The following is an 18,647-nucleotide window of genomic DNA, read 5'->3' on the forward strand; positions in this document are numbered from 1 at the left end:
TGTTTGTTTGTTTGTTTCCTTTTTTTTATTTTTTTATTTTTTTTTACTAATTTTGTGTTCATTTTGTTATTTTTTTTGTTGCTTTTATTCTCTTTCTCTATTTTATATACAATAATTGACTCATACAGTCGTCTTTCCAATTCCAGGGCTTAAAACGCACTATAAGTCAAGGTATAAAGAAGGTTTCCCTCCTGGAGGAGGATGACTGTCGCTTTCCTTCTCGGTGTGGGACGGGTGTGTCTGTCTGCTCTCCCGTCCTGGACATTATGCTTGCCTTCCGGGACGATGGGGGTTTCACGGTCCGCGTGTTTCCCATACGTAGCTGAAGCGTTGATCCCGTCGATCCTTACTAGGAAAGAATGGCCCTGACCCCGCTTTCTTCCTTAGCCTGTTGCACCCCTCCCACCTCCCGCTTCCCCATCCCATCCCAGGACCCTACCGCTTTGTGCTTTGTCGCCCAGGGGCTCACACCCTTGCTGTCCTCTTGCCTCCTTCCCATGGCACAGAGAAGCGAGATCAGCCAGTATCTTTCTCGCTTTTGCACGGATTTCCCCCAGCGTGAGGCCACCTTCCCACTCGCTCTGCCACGCCGCTCCCGTCGCCGTTCTTCTCCTTCTCCTCCTTCTCCTTCTCCCTCTTCTCCGGAGGGGGGCGGGTGGGGCAAGCAGCAAGGCCGTTGGAGACGATGGGGCGGAGGAAGACGGGTGGTGATGATGAGGGAGGGCTGTGGGTGGCTCCACGTCCTCGCGCGGGGCACGCTTGTTCGTGTTCTTGGGGAAGATACTGCTCATCATTCTTTTTCCTCTCCACGTGTGGAGGGCATGGTGTGCTGTAGGGAACCATGCGGGGGGAACGAGCCATCGGAACGTTCTCTGTTCCTTGCCAGGCCGACTGGCGCAGTCAGCAGCCAGAGTTGTCCCTCGAGGTCTGAGATGTTAAACCGCACATTCCCGGTCTGCCCTTTGCTGGAGGGTTTGGGGTTCGCAGCCGGCAGCCAAGAAACAGAAATGAAACGCGAGAGGTGATCGATAAGGGTCCTCAGGCGCCCCTCCACCACCGGGTCACGGGAATCACGAGGCAGTCGAGAAAGCAGCCAGGGGAGGACAGTTTCCCCACCGCCCCGGGCACTTTGGAGGCCGGCCGCATCTCCTCGCGTCCAGCGGCGTTTGTCCGGGGCCCAGCTGGAAGAGACAACGGACTGCCAGGCAGGCCGGGCTGAGTCGGAAGTCCAGTTGTCTTGCTATCCCAACCTAGGGTAGGCTCGGGTCTTTCCTCAGGGCGGGGAAGACCTTTGCTTTCAGAAATGAACGCTGCGCGACGGATCTCCACCTAGGCCCCGGTGCACTGCTGGTGGAGAGGTTTCTTTGGGACTAGCTGGCTCGCCTTTCTCCCCTCGGCCTTCGTGTCGGTGCTGGCGGTGCCGGTGGTGGTGCTCATGGCATCGTGGATCGCTTCTCCTGTTTGGCACTCGGCGCTTCTCCAGCATGCTCCTTGCACCGGAAATGGAGCCCCAGGGAACTGTGCGGACCAGCGTCCTGCCGGGGACGCACGGATCCCCGCCTCATTCCTGCCGGACACTCTGCCTAGTAGCACGAGGCCTCCCGAGGGCAGCCACCCATAAAGACTGCTGGCCCTTCTTCCCCCCGGACGCTGCTCGACGTTTGGGGCATTTTCGAGAGCCTGGCCGGCCGGAAGCACACGGTGCGTGGACCTGCACCCGCTCTTCCCTGCACCTCCCCGCCGAAGGGCTCCGGAGATCGTCTCCTTGCTCGGCCGGCTGTGAGCGTTCTGTGAGGCGTCTCCAGGCCGCGTCACTCACCAGAGGCCGGCGGTGCGGCCAGGGACTGGAGACGGGGGAAGAAAGGCAAAGCCACACCCAGAGTCCCAACCAGACAGGACTCCCCCACCCTCGCAGAAGTGGCAGGCCCTCGCACCGTGCTCAGACCCGCTCACGCACCCCATTCGCTCCGGCGACTTCCCAGCAGAGCCAGCCCTCGAGGGCTGAGCCGCTCAGGAACGAACCCGTTCCCAGGGACCACCGAGACCCCGGGCTCACTCCAGGCCCCGCCTTTGCCCAGGAGGCCGCATCGTCCTCACCGCCAGAGAGGAACTCGCTCCTCGTCGGCACTCTTGCTGCGTCGCCCAGGGCGTGCCGCACGCAGAGTGTGCCTGGGCGTCTGCACGCACGTGCGTCAGAGCCGGCCTACCGCCACAGCCCCAGAGATGGCCGCGGCTTCTTGTTCCTCCCCTTGGTCGCTCTGGCCCTCCCGCTGGCGCGAGGGCCGTGGCCGACGTCCGTCGGCCCCGGAAGCGGGCTGTCCGTGCTGGGCCGGTCGAGCCGGTGGTGCTCCTGTGCGGGCGGCGGGCGGTTTCTCCCATCTCCGTGTCTGGACCGGTGAATCACGACTGCGCCGGCAGGCAGGGCAGCCTGGATCTTGCGCAGCTCCAAGGCCGGCTTCGGTCGGTGGTGTTCTTGCAGGCGTCTCCACTGCTCTAAGCTCATCCCTTCGGCCTCTGTGTCCCCCGGGGACTCCTGCGACCCAGGAGCTCTGCCGCTGGCGTCTCCTGCAGGCTGCCCGGGGTCTGTGGGGTCAGCCCCGAGGGGGGCCGCTGCCCCTCGCCCAGCGCCCCCTTCCCACGCACCCTCCCGGGCGTAGAACAGGACGTAGGCGCTCTGGCTCAGGGCAGCAGTCTCGTCACAGGCGGTCACCTTGGCATCGTCCATCTTATACCACTGGCCGTTGCCCGCTCGGACGTAACAAAAGTAGTGTCCTCGCTCACAGCTCCACCCGGAGTGCACCAGCACGGCATAGAGCACGTAGCCCAGTGGCCCTGCCTTCCCCTCAGACGTGTAGGGCTGCACGTCCAGGCACTGGGGATAGCGCACCTCCTGAGCCCTTTTGGCCCCGCTCAGCTGTGTGAACCGCTTCAGCACCAGCACCAGGACCTGGGACGTGCTGTGCAAAGTCAACCTCTTGGTGGCAGGCACCTTCCGGAGACAAACGCCACAGTCATAGGCATTTTCCGCCTCCAGCTTCTCGGGCTTCACCAGCTCTCTCAGAGCTTGCTCCACACTCTGAGCCACCGTGATATCCAGGCTGACGTCCAGATAAGGGTCGAACGTGTCCGAGACACCGAGGCAGTGGAGACACTGGATCCGAGACCTCCACGTCCCGCCGAAGATCTGACGGACGACGCTGGTGTCCTCGGAGGCGTGGCCCGACGGCTGGGGTGCACTCAGGCACCCTTGCTGCATGCCATTCAGAGTGAACATCAGAAACTCGTGGGCATCTTCCTGCTGGTGTCTGTGGAAGCCCGCCAGCAGGTCCTTGCGGGGCCGGATCACCTCTCCCGCGTGAAGGAGGGCTCGGGTCACGTGAGCTCGCATGGCACAGAGCGTGCAGGGGCTGCCGGCCGCACAGAGGGTGGCGTGCTGCCGGGACACCAGCCAGCTGGCCAGGGGCGGCGTGTGGCTCAGACACTGCAGCGCCGCATTCACGTAGCAGGTGTTCCCCAGATTCTGAAGCCCAGCGCCCGCCCCCCACGGCCCCCTCCAACTCAGGGCGACTTTCTGGCCAGGCGCCAGCCCCACTGACCCAGGAGCCAAGTCACCCCGCTGGGGGCGCCCGACTGCCGGCGACGGCCCCTCGGGGACAGAGGGTCCCGAAGGGCATCCGCACCAGCGGCGCTGGCCCGACAACCTTGCCCTCCGGCTGAGACGTTGAAGGGAGCCGGACACGCACCTCCCCCGTGCTCAGAAGCAGCCCCCGGGGCTCTGCAAACAAGGCCCACGAGGGTTTCCATCTCCTACCTGCAGCTGCACGCCGATGCCTCCTTCCCTCACACCGTCGTCTCCAAAAAGGGCCTTGGCCCCGCCCCCTCGGTCCTTTGGGGGCTTTCCCACAGCCCCACCCCCGCACGTGCAAGCTCCTCATTCGCCGAGGCGGCCGAGGGCCTGCCCACTCCCACTCCCGCCATCCAACCACCGACACTTTTCTCGGGGAATTCCCCGTGACGAAGCCCCGCACGCACTTCCGACCTGGCCCCCTGGACCAAAGGGTTCCGGATGCAAATGACTCGGGGCCGTTGGGCCTTCCAGCCTTGCCCGCTAGAGATTCACTGCGGGCCTTCCAAGTTCAGCACACAAATGCGCGCTGCAGAGGGATGCCGTGGGCTCACCATTCACATCCTAACACACTTGTGCAAACATATGTCTGCCCACCTACCCTCCCCCCTTTAGGGGTCTCCCCACCCCAGATCCCTGCCAGAGGACAACCCCTCCCCACACAACAAGAAACCCTTGCCTCAACTTTGCTCTCCAGTGAGGTCCACTCCGATTTCTATGCTTTCTCACTGGACACTCTCCTAGCGTTCAGGGTCCTGGCACCAAAAGCTGCCGGGAGAGGGGCACACGTGCTTTTCTCCCTTCAGGGCCGTTGGCCAAGCCCCAAAGCGAGCTCATTCCGAAAGGCATAGTCTTGCTGCAACTTTGGATTCATTGCTTCAGCTCCTTTTATGTCTCCATTGCCTTTCGCCCTTCCTTTTCCTTCTTCCATTTGTTTTGATAGTTGTTGTTGTTGTTGTCGTTGCTTTCTTTGTTTTTTTGGGGGGGTTTTCTGTTTTTTTTTTTTGTTTGTTTGTTTGTTTCCTTTTTTTTATTTTTTTATTTTTTTTTACTAATTTTGTGTTCATTTTGTTATTTTTTTTGTTGCTTTTATTCTCTTTCTCTATTTTATATACAATAATTGACTCATACAGTCGTCTTTCCAATTCCAGGGCTTAAAACGCACTATAAGTCAAGGTATAAAGAAGGTTTCCCTCCTGGAGGAGGATGACTGTCGCTTTCCTTCTCGGTGTGGGACGGGTGTGTCTGTCTGCTCTCCCGTCCTGGACATTATGCTTGCCTTCCGGGACGATGGGGGTTTCACGGTCCGCGTGTTTCCCATACGTAGCTGAAGCGTTGATCCCGTCGATCCTTACTAGGAAAGAATGGCCCTGACCCCGCTTTCTTCCTTAGCCTGTTGCACCCCTCCCACCTCCCGCTTCCCCATCCCATCCCAGGACCCTACCGCTTTGTGCTTTGTCGCCCAGGGGCTCACACCCTTGCTGTCCTCTTGCCTCCTTCCCATGGCACAGAGAAGCGAGATCAGCCAGTATCTTTCTCGCTTTTGCACGGATTTCCCCCAGCGTGAGGCCACCTTCCCACTCGCTCTGCCACGCCGCTCCCGTCGCCGTTCTTCTCCTTCTCCTCCTTCTCCTTCTCCCTCTTCTCCGGAGGGGGGCGGGTGGGGCAAGCAGCAAGGCCGTTGGAGACGATGGGGCGGAGGAAGACGGGTGGTGATGATGAGGGAGGGCTGTGGGTGGCTCCACGTCCTCGCGCGGGGCACGCTTGTTCGTGTTCTTGGGGGAAGATACTGCTCATCATTCTTTTTCCTCTCCACGTGTGGAGGGCATGGTGTGCTGTAGGGAACCATGCGGGGGGAACGAGCCATCGGAACGTTCTCTGTTCCTTGCCAGGCCGACTGGCGCAGTCAGCAGCCAGAGTTGTCCCTCGAGGTCTGAGATGTTAAACCGCACATTCCCGGTCTGCCCTTTGCTGGAGGGTTTGGGGTTCGCAGCCGGCAGCCAAGAAACAGAAATGAAACGCGAGAGGTGATCGATAAGGGTCCTCAGGCGCCCCTCCACCACCGGGTCACGGGAATCACGAGGCAGTCGAGAAAGCAGCCAGGGGAGGACAGTTTCCCCACCGCCCCGGGCACTTTGGAGGCCGGCCGCATCTCCTCGCGTCCAGCGGCGTTTGTCCGGGGCCCAGCTGGAAGAGACAACGGACTGCCAGGCAGGCCGGGCTGAGTCGGAAGTCCAGTTGTCTTGCTATCCCAACCTAGGGTAGGCTCGGGTCTTTCCTCAGGGCGGGGAAGACCTTTGCTTTCAGAAATGAACGCTGCGCGACGGATCTCCACCTAGGCCCCGGTGCACTGCTGGTGGAGAGGTTTCTTTGGGACTAGCTGGCTCGCCTTTCTCCCCTCGGCCTTCGTGTCGGTGCTGGCGGTGCCGGTGGTGGTGCTCATGGCATCGTGGATCGCTTCTCCTGTTTGGCACTCGGCGCTTCTCCAGCATGCTCCTTGCACCGGAAATGGAGCCCCAGGGAACTGTGCGGACCAGCGTCCTGCCGGGGACGCACGGATCCCCGCCTCATTCCTGCCGGACACTCTGCCTAGTAGCACGAGGCCTCCCGAGGGCAGCCACCCATAAAGACTGCTGGCCCTTCTTCCCCCCGGACGCTGCTCGACGTTTGGGGCATTTTCGAGAGCCTGGCCGGCCGGAAGCACACGGTGCGTGGACCTGCACCCGCTCTTCCCTGCACCTCCCCGCCGAAGGGCTCCGGAGATCGTCTCCTTGCTCGGCCGGCTGTGAGCGTTCTGTGAGGCGTCTCCAGGCCGCGTCACTCACCAGAGGCCGGCGGTGCGGCCAGGGACTGGAGACGGGGGAAGAAAGGCAAAGCCACACCCAGAGTCCCAACCAGACAGGACTCCCCCACCCTCGCAGAAGTGGCAGGCCCTCGCACCGTGCTCAGACCCGCTCACGCACCCCATTCGCTCCGGCGACTTCCCAGCAGAGCCAGCCCTCGAGGGCTGAGCCGCTCAGGAACGAACCCGTTCCCAGGGACCACCGAGACCCCGGGCTCACTCCAGGCCCCGCCTTTGCCCAGGAGGCCGCATCGTCCTCACCGCCAGAGAGGAACTCGCTCCTCGTCGGCACTCTTGCTGCGTCGCCCAGGGCGTGCCGCACGCAGAGTGTGCCTGGGCGTCTGCACGCACGTGCGTCAGAGCCGGCCTACCGCCACAGCCCCAGAGATGGCCGCGGCTTCTTGTTCCTCCCCTTGGTCGCTCTGGCCCTCCCGCTGGCGCGAGGGCCGTGGCCGACGTCCGTCGGCCCCGGAAGCGGGCTGTCCGTGCTGGGCCGGTCGAGCCGGTGGTGCTCCTGTGCGGGCGGCGGGCGGTTTCTCCCATCTCCGTGTCTGGACCGGTGAATCACGACTGCGCCGGCAGGCAGGGCAGCCTGGATCTTGCGCAGCTCCAAGGCCGGCTTCGGTCGGTGGTGTTCTTGCAGGCGTCTCCACTGCTCTAAGCTCATCCCTTCGGCCTCTGTGTCCCCCGGGGACTCCTGCGACCCAGGAGCTCTGCCGCTGGCGTCTCCTGCAGGCTGCCCGGGGTCTGTGGGGTCAGCCCCGAGGGGGGCCGCTGCCCCTCGCCCAGCGCCCCCTTCCCACGCACCCTCCCGGGCGTAGAACAGGACGTAGGCGCTCTGGCTCAGGGCAGCAGTCTCGTCACAGGCGGTCACCTTGGCATCGTCCATCTTATACCACTGGCCGTTGCCCGCTCGGACGTAACAAAAGTAGTGTCCTCGCTCACAGCTCCACCCGGAGTGCACCAGCACGGCATAGAGCACGTAGCCCAGTGGCCCTGCCTTCCCCTCAGACGTGTAGGGCTGCACGTCCAGGCACTGGGGATAGCGCACCTCCTGAGCCCTTTTGGCCCCGCTCAGCTGTGTGAACCGCTTCAGCACCAGCACCAGGACCTGGGACGTGCTGTGCAAAGTCAACCTCTTGGTGGCAGGCACCTTCCGGAGACAAACGCCACAGTCATAGGCATTTTCCGCCTCCAGCTTCTCGGGCTTCACCAGCTCTCTCAGAGCTTGCTCCACACTCTGAGCCACCGTGATATCCAGGCTGACGTCCAGATAAGGGTCGAACGTGTCCGAGACACCGAGGCAGTGGAGACACTGGATCCGAGACCTCCACGTCCCGCCGAAGATCTGACGGACGACGCTGGTGTCCTCGGAGGCGTGGCCCGACGGCTGGGGTGCACTCAGGCACCCTTGCTGCATGCCATTCAGAGTGAACATCAGAAACTCGTGGGCATCTTCCTGCTGGTGTCTGTGGAAGCCCGCCAGCAGGTCCTTGCGGGGCCGGATCACCTCTCCCGCGTGAAGGAGGGCTCGGGTCACGTGAGCTCGCATGGCACAGAGCGTGCAGGGGCTGCCGGCCGCACAGAGGGTGGCGTGCTGCCGGGACACCAGCCAGCTGGCCAGGGGCGGCGTGTGGCTCAGACACTGCAGCGCCGCATTCACGTAGCAGGTGTTCCCCAGATTCTGAAGCCCAGCGCCCGCCCCCCACGGCCCCCTCCAACTCAGGGCGACTTTCTGGCCAGGCGCCAGCCCCACTGACCCAGGAGCCAAGTCACCCCGCTGGGGGCGCCCGACTGCCGGCGACGGCCCCTCGGGGACAGAGGGTCCCCGAAGGGCATCCGCACCAGCGGCGCTGGCCCGACAACCTTGCCCTCCGGCTGAGACGTTGAAGGGAGCCGGACACGCACCTCCCCCGTGCTCAGAAGCAGCCCCCGGGGCTCTGCAAACAAGGCCCACGAGGGTTTCCATCTCCTACCTGCAGCTGCACGCCGATGCCTCCTTCCCTCACACCGTCGTCTCCAAAAAGGGCCTTGGCCCCGCCCCCTCGGTCCTTTGGGGGCTTTCCCACAGCCCCACCCCCGCACGTGCAAGCTCCTCATTCGCCGAGGCGGCCGAGGGCCTGCCCACTCCCACTCCCGCCATCCAACCACCGACACTTTTCTCGGGGAATTCCCCGTGACGAAGCCCCGCACGCACTTCCGACCTGGCCCCCTGGACCAAAGGGTTCCGGATGCAAATGACTCGGGGCCGTTGGGCCTTCCAGCCTTGCCCGCTAGAGATTCACTGCGGGCCTTCCAAGTTCAGCACACAAATGCGCGCTGCAGAGGGATGCCGTGGGCTCACCATTCACATCCTAACACACTTGTGCAAACATATGTCTGCCCACCTACCCTCCCCCCTTTAGGGGTCTCCCCACCCCAGATCCCTGCCAGAGGACAACCCCTCCCCACACAACAAGAAACCCTTGCCTCAACTTTGCTCTCCAGTGAGGTCCACTCCGATTTCTATGCTTTCTCACTGGACACTCTCCTAGCGTTCAGGGTCCTGGCACCAAAAGCTGCCGGGAGAGGGGCACACGTGCTTTTCTCCCTTCAGGGCCGTTGGCCAAGCCCCAAAGCGAGCTCATTCCGAAAGGCATAGTCTTGCTGCAACTTTGGATTCATTGCTTCAGCTCCTTTTATGTCTCCATTGCCTTTCGCCCTTCCTTTTCCTTCTTCCATTTGTTTTGATAGTTGTTGTTGTTGTTGTCGTTGCTTTCTTTGTTTTTTTGGGGGGGTTTTCTGTTTTTTTTTTTTGTTTGTTTGTTTGTTTCCTTTTTTTTATTTTTTTATTTTTTTTTACTAATTTTGTGTTCATTTTGTTATTTTTTTTGTTGCTTTTATTCTCTTTCTCTATTTTATATACAATAATTGACTCATACAGTCGTCTTTCCAATTCCAGGGCTTAAAACGCACTATAAGTCAAGGTATAAAGAAGGTTTCCCTCCTGGAGGAGGATGACTGTCGCTTTCCTTCTCGGTGTGGGACGGGTGTGTCTGTCTGCTCTCCCGTCCTGGACATTATGCTTGCCTTCCGGGACGATGGGGGTTTCACGGTCCGCGTGTTTCCCATACGTAGCTGAAGCGTTGATCCCGTCGATCCTTACTAGGAAAGAATGGCCCTGACCCCGCTTTCTTCCTTAGCCTGTTGCACCCCTCCCACCTCCCGCTTCCCCATCCCATCCCAGGACCCTACCGCTTTGTGCTTTGTCGCCCAGGGGCTCACACCCTTGCTGTCCTCTTGCCTCCTTCCCATGGCACAGAGAAGCGAGATCAGCCAGTATCTTTCTCGCTTTTGCACGGATTTCCCCCAGCGTGAGGCCACCTTCCCACTCGCTCTGCCACGCCGCTCCCGTCGCCGTTCTTCTCCTTCTCCTCCTTCTCCTTCTCCCTCTTCTCCGGAGGGGGGCGGGTGGGGCAAGCAGCAAGGCCGTTGGAGACGATGGGGCGGAGGAAGACGGGTGGTGATGATGAGGGAGGGCTGTGGGTGGCTCCACGTCCTCGCGCGGGGCACGCTTGTTCGTGTTCTTGGGGGAAGATACTGCTCATCATTCTTTTTCCTCTCCACGTGTGGAGGGCATGGTGTGCTGTAGGGAACCATGCGGGGGGAACGAGCCATCGGAACGTTCTCTGTTCCTTGCCAGGCCGACTGGCGCAGTCAGCAGCCAGAGTTGTCCCTCGAGGTCTGAGATGTTAAACCGCACATTCCCGGTCTGCCCTTTGCTGGAGGGTTTGGGGTTCGCAGCCGGCAGCCAAGAAACAGAAATGAAACGCGAGAGGTGATCGATAAGGGTCCTCAGGCGCCCCTCCACCACCGGGTCACGGGAATCACGAGGCAGTCGAGAAAGCAGCCAGGGGAGGACAGTTTCCCCACCGCCCCGGGCACTTTGGAGGCCGGCCGCATCTCCTCGCGTCCAGCGGCGTTTGTCCGGGGCCCAGCTGGAAGAGACAACGGACTGCCAGGCAGGCCGGGCTGAGTCGGAAGTCCAGTTGTCTTGCTATCCCAACCTAGGGTAGGCTCGGGTCTTTCCTCAGGGCGGGGAAGACCTTTGCTTTCAGAAATGAACGCTGCGCGACGGATCTCCACCTAGGCCCCGGTGCACTGCTGGTGGAGAGGTTTCTTTGGGACTAGCTGGCTCGCCTTTCTCCCCTCGGCCTTCGTGTCGGTGCTGGCGGTGCCGGTGGTGGTGCTCATGGCATCGTGGATCGCTTCTCCTGTTTGGCACTCGGCGCTTCTCCAGCATGCTCCTTGCACCGGAAATGGAGCCCCAGGGAACTGTGCGGACCAGCGTCCTGCCGGGGACGCACGGATCCCCGCCTCATTCCTGCCGGACACTCTGCCTAGTAGCACGAGGCCTCCCGAGGGCAGCCACCCATAAAGACTGCTGGCCCTTCTTCCCCCCGGACGCTGCTCGACGTTTGGGGCATTTTCGAGAGCCTGGCCGGCCGGAAGCACACGGTGCGTGGACCTGCACCCGCTCTTCCCTGCACCTCCCCGCCGAAGGGCTCCGGAGATCGTCTCCTTGCTCGGCCGGCTGTGAGCGTTCTGTGAGGCGTCTCCAGGCCGCGTCACTCACCAGAGGCCGGCGGTGCGGCCAGGGACTGGAGACGGGGGAAGAAAGGCAAAGCCACACCCAGAGTCCCAACCAGACAGGACTCCCCCACCCTCGCAGAAGTGGCAGGCCCTCGCACCGTGCTCAGACCCGCTCACGCACCCCATTCGCTCCGGCGACTTCCCAGCAGAGCCAGCCCTCGAGGGCTGAGCCGCTCAGGAACGAACCCGTTCCCAGGGACCACCGAGACCCCGGGCTCACTCCAGGCCCCGCCTTTGCCCAGGAGGCCGCATCGTCCTCACCGCCAGAGAGGAACTCGCTCCTCGTCGGCACTCTTGCTGCGTCGCCCAGGGCGTGCCGCACGCAGAGTGTGCCTGGGCGTCTGCACGCACGTGCGTCAGAGCCGGCCTACCGCCACAGCCCCAGAGATGGCCGCGGCTTCTTGTTCCTCCCCTTGGTCGCTCTGGCCCTCCCGCTGGCGCGAGGGCCGTGGCCGACGTCCGTCGGCCCCGGAAGCGGGCTGTCCGTGCTGGGCCGGTCGAGCCGGTGGTGCTCCTGTGCGGGCGGCGGGCGGTTTCTCCCATCTCCGTGTCTGGACCGGTGAATCACGACTGCGCCGGCAGGCAGGGCAGCCTGGATCTTGCGCAGCTCCAAGGCCGGCTTCGGTCGGTGGTGTTCTTGCAGGCGTCTCCACTGCTCTAAGCTCATCCCTTCGGCCTCTGTGTCCCCCGGGGACTCCTGCGACCCAGGAGCTCTGCCGCTGGCGTCTCCTGCAGGCTGCCCGGGGTCTGTGGGGTCAGCCCCGAGGGGGGCCGCTGCCCCTCGCCCAGCGCCCCCTTCCCACGCACCCTCCCGGGCGTAGAACAGGACGTAGGCGCTCTGGCTCAGGGCAGCAGTCTCGTCACAGGCGGTCACCTTGGCATCGTCCATCTTATACCACTGGCCGTTGCCCGCTCGGACGTAACAAAAGTAGTGTCCTCGCTCACAGCTCCACCCGGAGTGCACCAGCACGGCATAGAGCACGTAGCCCAGTGGCCCTGCCTTCCCCTCAGACGTGTAGGGCTGCACGTCCAGGCACTGGGGATAGCGCACCTCCTGAGCCCTTTTGGCCCCGCTCAGCTGTGTGAACCGCTTCAGCACCAGCACCAGGACCTGGGACGTGCTGTGCAAAGTCAACCTCTTGGTGGCAGGCACCTTCCGGAGACAAACGCCACAGTCATAGGCATTTTCCGCCTCCAGCTTCTCGGGCTTCACCAGCTCTCTCAGAGCTTGCTCCACACTCTGAGCCACCGTGATATCCAGGCTGACGTCCAGATAAGGGTCGAACGTGTCCGAGACACCGAGGCAGTGGAGACACTGGATCCGAGACCTCCACGTCCCGCCGAAGATCTGACGGACGACGCTGGTGTCCTCGGAGGCGTGGCCCGACGGCTGGGGTGCACTCAGGCACCCTTGCTGCATGCCATTCAGAGTGAACATCAGAAACTCGTGGGCATCTTCCTGCTGGTGTCTGTGGAAGCCCGCCAGCAGGTCCTTGCGGGGCCGGATCACCTCTCCCGCGTGAAGGAGGGCTCGGGTCACGTGAGCTCGCATGGCACAGAGCGTGCAGGGGCTGCCGGCCGCACAGAGGGTGGCGTGCTGCCGGGACACCAGCCAGCTGGCCAGGGGCGGCGTGTGGCTCAGACACTGCAGCGCCGCATTCACGTAGCAGGTGTTCCCCAGATTCTGAAGCCCAGCGCCCGCCCCCCACGGCCCCCTCCAACTCAGGGCGACTTTCTGGCCAGGCGCCAGCCCCACTGACCCAGGAGCCAAGTCACCCCGCTGGGGGCGCCCGACTGCCGGCGACGGCCCCTCGGGGACAGAGGGTCCCGAAGGGCATCCGCACCAGCGGCGCTGGCCCGACAACCTTGCCCTCCGGCTGAGACGTTGAAGGGAGCCGGACACGCACCTCCCCCGTGCTCAGAAGCAGCCCCCGGGGCTCTGCAAACAAGGCCCACGAGGGTTTCCATCTCCTACCTGCAGCTGCACGCCGATGCCTCCTTCCCTCACACCGTCGTCTCCAAAAAGGGCCTTGGCCCCGCCCCCTCGGTCCTTTGGGGGCTTTCCCACAGCCCCACCCCCGCACGTGCAAGCTCCTCATTCGCCGAGGCGGCCGAGGGCCTGCCCACTCCCACTCCCGCCATCCAACCACCGACACTTTTCTCGGGGAATTCCCCGTGACGAAGCCCCGCACGCACTTCCGACCTGGCCCCCTGGACCAAAGGGTTCCGGATGCAAATGACTCGGGGCCGTTGGGCCTTCCAGCCTTGCCCGCTAGAGATTCACTGCGGGCCTTCCAAGTTCAGCACACAAATGCGCGCTGCAGAGGGATGCCGTGGGCTCACCATTCACATCCTAACACACTTGTGCAAACATATGTCTGCCCACCTACCCTCCCCCCTTTAGGGGTCTCCCCACCCCAGATCCCTGCCAGAGGACAACCCCTCCCCACACAACAAGAAACCCTTGCCTCAACTTTGCTCTCCAGTGAGGTCCACTCCGATTTCTATGCTTTCTCACTGGACACTCTCCTAGCGTTCAGGGTCCTGGCACCAAAAGCTGCCGGGAGAGGGGCACACGTGCTTTTCTCCCTTCAGGGCCGTTGGCCAAGCCCCAAAGCGAGCTCATTCCGAAAGGCATAGTCTTGCTGCAACTTTGGATTCATTGCTTCAGCTCCTTTTATGTCTCCATTGCCTTTCGCCCTTCCTTTTCCTTCTTCCATTTGTTTTGATAGTTGTTGTTGTTGTTGTCGTTGCTTTCTTTGTTTTTTTGGGGGGGTTTTCTGTTTTTTTTTTTTGTTTGTTTGTTTGTTTCCTTTTTTTTATTTTTTTATTTTTTTTTACTAATTTTGTGTTCATTTTGTTATTTTTTTTGTTGCTTTTATTCTCTTTCTCTATTTTATATACAATAATTGACTCATACAGTCGTCTTTCCAATTCCAGGGCTTAAAACGCACTATAAGTCAAGGTATAAAGAAGGTTTCCCTCCTGGAGGAGGATGACTGTCGCTTTCCTTCTCGGTGTGGGACGGGTGTGTCTGTCTGCTCTCCCGTCCTGGACATTATGCTTGCCTTCCGGGACGATGGGGGTTTCACGGTCCGCGTGTTTCCCATACGTAGCTGAAGCGTTGATCCCGTCGATCCTTACTAGGAAAGAATGGCCCTGACCCCGCTTTCTTCCTTAGCCTGTTGCACCCCTCCCACCTCCCGCTTCCCCATCCCATCCCAGGACCCTACCGCTTTGTGCTTTGTCGCCCAGGGGCTCACACCCTTGCTGTCCTCTTGCCTCCTTCCCATGGCACAGAGAAGCGAGATCAGCCAGTATCTTTCTCGCTTTTGCACGGATTTCCCCCAGCGTGAGGCCACCTTCCCACTCGCTCTGCCACGCCGCTCCCGTCGCCGTTCTTCTCCTTCTCCTCCTTCTCCTTCTCCCTCTTCTCCGGAGGGGGGCGGGTGGGGCAAGCAGCAAGGCCGTTGGAGACGATGGGGCGGAGGAAGACGGGTGGTGATGATGAGGGAGGGCTGTGGGTGGCTCCACGTCCTCGCGCGGGGCACGCTTGTTCGTGTTCTTGGGGGAAGATACTGCTCATCATTCTTTTTCCTCTCCACGTGTGGAGGGCATGGTGTGCTGTAGGGAACCATGCGGGGGGAACGAGCCATCGGAACGTTCTCTGTTCCTTGCCAGGCCGACTGGCGCAGTCAGCAGCCAGAGTTGTCCCTCGAGGTCTGAGATGTTAAACCGCACATTCCCGGTCTGCCCTTTGCTGGAGGGTTTGGGGTTCGCAGCCGGCAGCCAAGAAACAGAAATGAAACGCGAGAGGTGATCGATAAGGGTCCTCAGGCGCCCCTCCACCACCGGGTCACGGGAATCACGAGGCAGTCGAGAAAGCAGCCAGGGGAGGACAGTTTCCCCACCGCCCCGGGCACTTTGGAGGCCGGCCGCATCTCCTCGCGTCCAGCGGCGTTTGTCCGGGGCCCAGCTGGAAGAGACAACGGACTGCCAGGCAGGCCGGGCTGAGTCGGAAGTCCAGTTGTCTTGCTATCCCAACCTAGGGTAGGCTCGGGTCTTTCCTCAGGGCGGGGAGGACCTTTGCTTTCAGAAATGAACGCTGCGCGACGGATCTCCACCTAGGCCCCGGTGCACTGCTGGTGGAGAGGTTTCTTTGGGACTAGCTGGCTCGCCTTTCTCCCCTCGGCCTTCGTGTCGGTGCTGGCGGTGCCGGTGGTGGTGCTCATGGCATCGTGGATCGCTTCTCCTGTTTGGCACTCGGCGCTTCTCCAGCATGCTCCTTGCACCGGAAATGGAGCCCCAGGGAACTGTGCGGACCAGCGTCCTGCCGGGGACGCACGGATCCCCGCCTCATTCCTGCCGGACACTCTGCCTAGTAGCACGAGGCCTCCCGAGGGCAGCCACCCATAAAGACTGCTGGCCCTTCTTCCCCCCGGACGCTGCTCGACGTTTGGGGCATTTTCGAGAGCCTGGCCGGCCGGAAGCACACGGTGCGTGGACCTGCACCCGCTCTTCCCTGCACCTCCCCGCCGAAGGGCTCCGGAGATCGTCTCCTTGCTCGGCCGGCTGTGAGCGTTCTGTGAGGCGTCTCCAGGCCGCGTCACTCACCAGAGGCCGGCGGTGCGGCCAGGGACTGGAGACGGGGGAAGAAAGGCAAAGCCACACCCAGAGTCCCAACCAGACAGGACTCCCCCACCCTCGCAGAAGTGGCAGGCCCTCGCACCGTGCTCAGACCCGCTCACGCACCCCATTCGCTCCGGCGACTTCCCAGCAGAGCCAGCCCTCGAGGGCTGAGCCGCTCAGGAACGAACCCGTTCCCAGGGACCACCGAGACCCCGGGCTCACTCCAGGCCCCGCCTTTGCCCAGGAGGCCGCATCGTCCTCACCGCCAGAGAGGAACTCGCTCCTCGTCGGCACTCTTGCTGCGTCGCCCAGGGCGTGCCGCACGCAGAGTGTGCCTGGGCGTCTGCACGCACGTGCGTCAGAGCCGGCCTACCGCCACAGCCCCAGAGATGGCCGCGGCTTCTTGTTCCTCCCCTTGGTCGCTCTGGCCCTCCCGCTGGCGCGAGGGCCGTGGCCGACGTCCGTCGGCCCCGGAAGCGGGCTGTCCGTGCTGGGCCGGTCGAGCCGGTGGTGCTCCTGTGCGGGCGGCGGGCGGTTTCTCCCATCTCCGTGTCTGGACCGGTGAATCACGACTGCGCCGGCAGGCAGGGCAGCCTGGATCTTGCGCAGCTCCAAGGCCGGCTTCGGTCGGTGGTGTTCTTGCAGGCGTCTCCACTGCTCTAAGCTCATCCCTTCGGCCTCTGTGTCCCCCGGGGACTCCTGCGACCCAGGAGCTCTGCCGCTGGCGTCTCCTGCAGGCTGCCCGGGGTCTGTGGGGTCAGCCCCGAGGGGGGCCGCTGCCCCTCGCCCAGCGCCCCCTTCCCACGCACCCTCCCGGGCGTAGAACAGGACGTAGGCGCTCTGGCTCAGGGCAGCAGTCTCGTCACAGGCGGTCACCTTGGCATCGTCCATCTTATACCACTGGCCGTTGCCCGCTCGGACGTAACAAAAGTAGTGTCCTCGCTCACAGCTCCACCCGGAGTGCACCAGCACGGCATAGAGCACGTAGCCCAGTGGCCCTGCCTTCCCCTCAGACGTGTAGGGCTGCACGTCCAGGCACTGGGGATAGCGCACCTCCTGAGCCCTTTTGGCCCCGCTCAGCTGTGTGAACCGCTTCAGCACCAGCACCAGGACCTGGGACGTGCTGTGCAAAGTCAACCTCTTGGTGGCAGGCACCTTCCGGAGACAAACGCCACAGTCATAGGCATTTTCCGCCTCCAGCTTCTCGGGCTTCACCAGCTCTCTCAGAGCTTGCTCCACACTCTGAGCCACCGTGATATCCAGGCTGACGTCCAGATAAGGGTCGAACGTGTCCGAGACACCGAGGCAGTGGAGACACTGGATCCGAGACCTCCACGTCCCGCCGAAGATCTGACGGACGACGCTGGTGTCCTCGGAGGCGTGGCCCGACGGCTGGGGTGCACTCAGGCACCCTTGCTGCATGCCATTCAGAGTGAACATCAGAAACTCGTGGGCATCTTCCTGCTGGTGTCTGTGGAAGCCCGCCAGCAGGTCCTTGCGGGGCCGGATCACCTCTCCCGCGTGAAGGAGGGCTCGGGTCACGTGAGCTCGCATGGCACAGAGCGTGCAGGGGCTGCCGGCCGCACAGAGGGTGGCGTGCTGCCGGGACACCAGCCAGCTGGCCAGGGGCGGCGTGTGGCTCAGACACTGCAGCGCCGCATTCACGTAGCAGGTGTTCCCCAGATTCTGAAGCCCAGCGCCCGCCCCCCACGGCCCCCTCCAACTCAGGGCGACTTTCTGGCCAGGCGCCAGCCCCACTGACCCAGGAGCCAAGTCACCCCGCTGGGGGCGCCCGACTGCCGGCGACGGCCCCTCGGGGACAGAGGGTCCCCGAAGGGCATCCGCACCAGCGGCGCTGGCCCGACAACCTTGCCCTCCGGCTGAGACGTTGAAGGGAGCCGGACACGCACCTCCCCCGTGCTCAGAAGCAGCCCCCGGGGCTCTGCAAACAAGGCCCACGAGGGTTTCCATCTCCTACCTGCAGCTGCACGCCGATGCCTCCTTCCCTCACACCGTCGTCTCCAAAAAGGGCCTTGGCCCCGCCCCCTCGGTCCTTTGGGGGCTTTCCCACAGCCCCACCCCCGCACGTGCAAGCTCCTCATTCGCCGAGGCGGCCGAGGGCCTGCCCACTCCCACTCCCGCCATCCAACCACCGACACTTTTCTCGGGGAATTCCCCGTGACGAAGCCCCGCACGCACTTCCGACCTGGCCCCCTGGACCAAAGGGTTCCGGATGCAAATGACTCGGGGCCGTTGGGCCTTCCAGCCTTGCCCGCTAGAGATTCACTGCGGGCCTTCCAAGTTCAGCACACAAATGCGCGCTGCAGAGGGATGCCGTGGGCTCACCATTCACATCCTAACACACTTGTGCAAACATATGTCTGCCCACCTACCCTCCCCCCTTTAGGGGTCTCCCCACCCCAGATCCCTGCCAGAGGACAACCCCTCCCCACACAACAAGAAACCCTTGCCTCAACTTTGCTCTCCAGTGAGGTCCACTCCGATTTCTATGCTTTCTCACTGGACACTCTCCTAGCGTTCAGGGTCCTGGCACCAAAAGCTGCCGGGAGAGGGGCACACGTGCTTTTCTCCCTTCAGGGCCGTTGGCCAAGCCCCAAAGCGAGCTCATTCCGAAAGGCATAGTCTTGCTGCAACTTTGGATTCATTGCTTCAGCTCCTTTTATGTCTCCATTGCCTTTCGCCCTTCCTTTTCCTTCTTCCATTTGTTTTGATAGTTGTTGTTGTTGTTGTCGTTGCTTTCTTTGTTTTTTTGGGGGGGTTTTCTGTTTTTTTTTTTTGTTTGTTTGTTTGTTTCCTTTTTTTAATTTTTTTATTTTTTTTTACTAATTTTGTGTTCATTTTGTTATTTTTTTTGTTGCTTTTATTCTCTTTCTCTATTTTATATACAATAATTGACTC

General features: G+C 61.9%; 4 protein-coding genes across 4 annotated transcripts; all 4 read right to left on the reverse strand.

The window, feature by feature from the left end:
• Nucleotides 1–2,203: 2,203 nt before the first annotated feature.
• LOC138072432 (ubiquitin carboxyl-terminal hydrolase 17-like protein 6) lies at nucleotides 2,204–6,117 on the reverse strand. Its single transcript, XM_068963506.1, has 5 exons — nucleotides 5,961–6,117; nucleotides 5,697–5,812; nucleotides 5,207–5,266; nucleotides 3,812–3,895; nucleotides 2,204–3,646 (listed from the first exon to the last, which is right to left on the reverse strand). The coding sequence occupies exons 1-5, from the start codon at nucleotides 6,115–6,117 to the stop codon at nucleotides 2,204–2,206; spliced, it is 1,860 nt and encodes a 619-aa protein (XP_068819607.1).
• A 717-nt stretch (nucleotides 6,118–6,834) lies between these two features.
• On the reverse strand, nucleotides 6,835–8,436 carry LOC138072433 (ubiquitin carboxyl-terminal hydrolase 17-like protein 6). The gene has a single exon (XM_068963507.1). It carries the CDS (start codon nucleotides 8,434–8,436, stop codon nucleotides 6,835–6,837), a length of 1,602 nt encoding a protein of 533 aa, XP_068819608.1.
• Nucleotides 8,437–11,466: 3,030 nt separating this feature from the next.
• On the reverse strand, nucleotides 11,467–15,380 carry LOC138072434 (ubiquitin carboxyl-terminal hydrolase 17-like protein 6). Its single transcript, XM_068963508.1, has 5 exons — nucleotides 15,224–15,380; nucleotides 14,960–15,075; nucleotides 14,470–14,529; nucleotides 13,075–13,158; nucleotides 11,467–12,909 (listed from the first exon to the last, which is right to left on the reverse strand). Exons 1-5 carry the CDS (start codon nucleotides 15,378–15,380, stop codon nucleotides 11,467–11,469), a joined length of 1,860 nt encoding a protein of 619 aa, XP_068819609.1.
• Nucleotides 15,381–16,097: 717 nt separating this feature from the next.
• LOC138072435 (ubiquitin carboxyl-terminal hydrolase 17-like protein 6) lies at nucleotides 16,098–17,699 on the reverse strand. Its single transcript, XM_068963510.1, has one exon. It carries the CDS (start codon nucleotides 17,697–17,699, stop codon nucleotides 16,098–16,100), a length of 1,602 nt encoding a protein of 533 aa, XP_068819611.1.
• Between the last annotated feature and the right edge of the window lie 948 nt (nucleotides 17,700–18,647).

The sequence above is a fragment of the Capricornis sumatraensis genome, unplaced genomic scaffold (assembly GCF_032405125.1).
Source record: "Capricornis sumatraensis isolate serow.1 unplaced genomic scaffold, serow.2 scaffold39, whole genome shotgun sequence".
In the NCBI taxonomy this organism is placed as follows: Eukaryota; Metazoa; Chordata; class Mammalia; order Artiodactyla; family Bovidae; genus Capricornis; species Capricornis sumatraensis.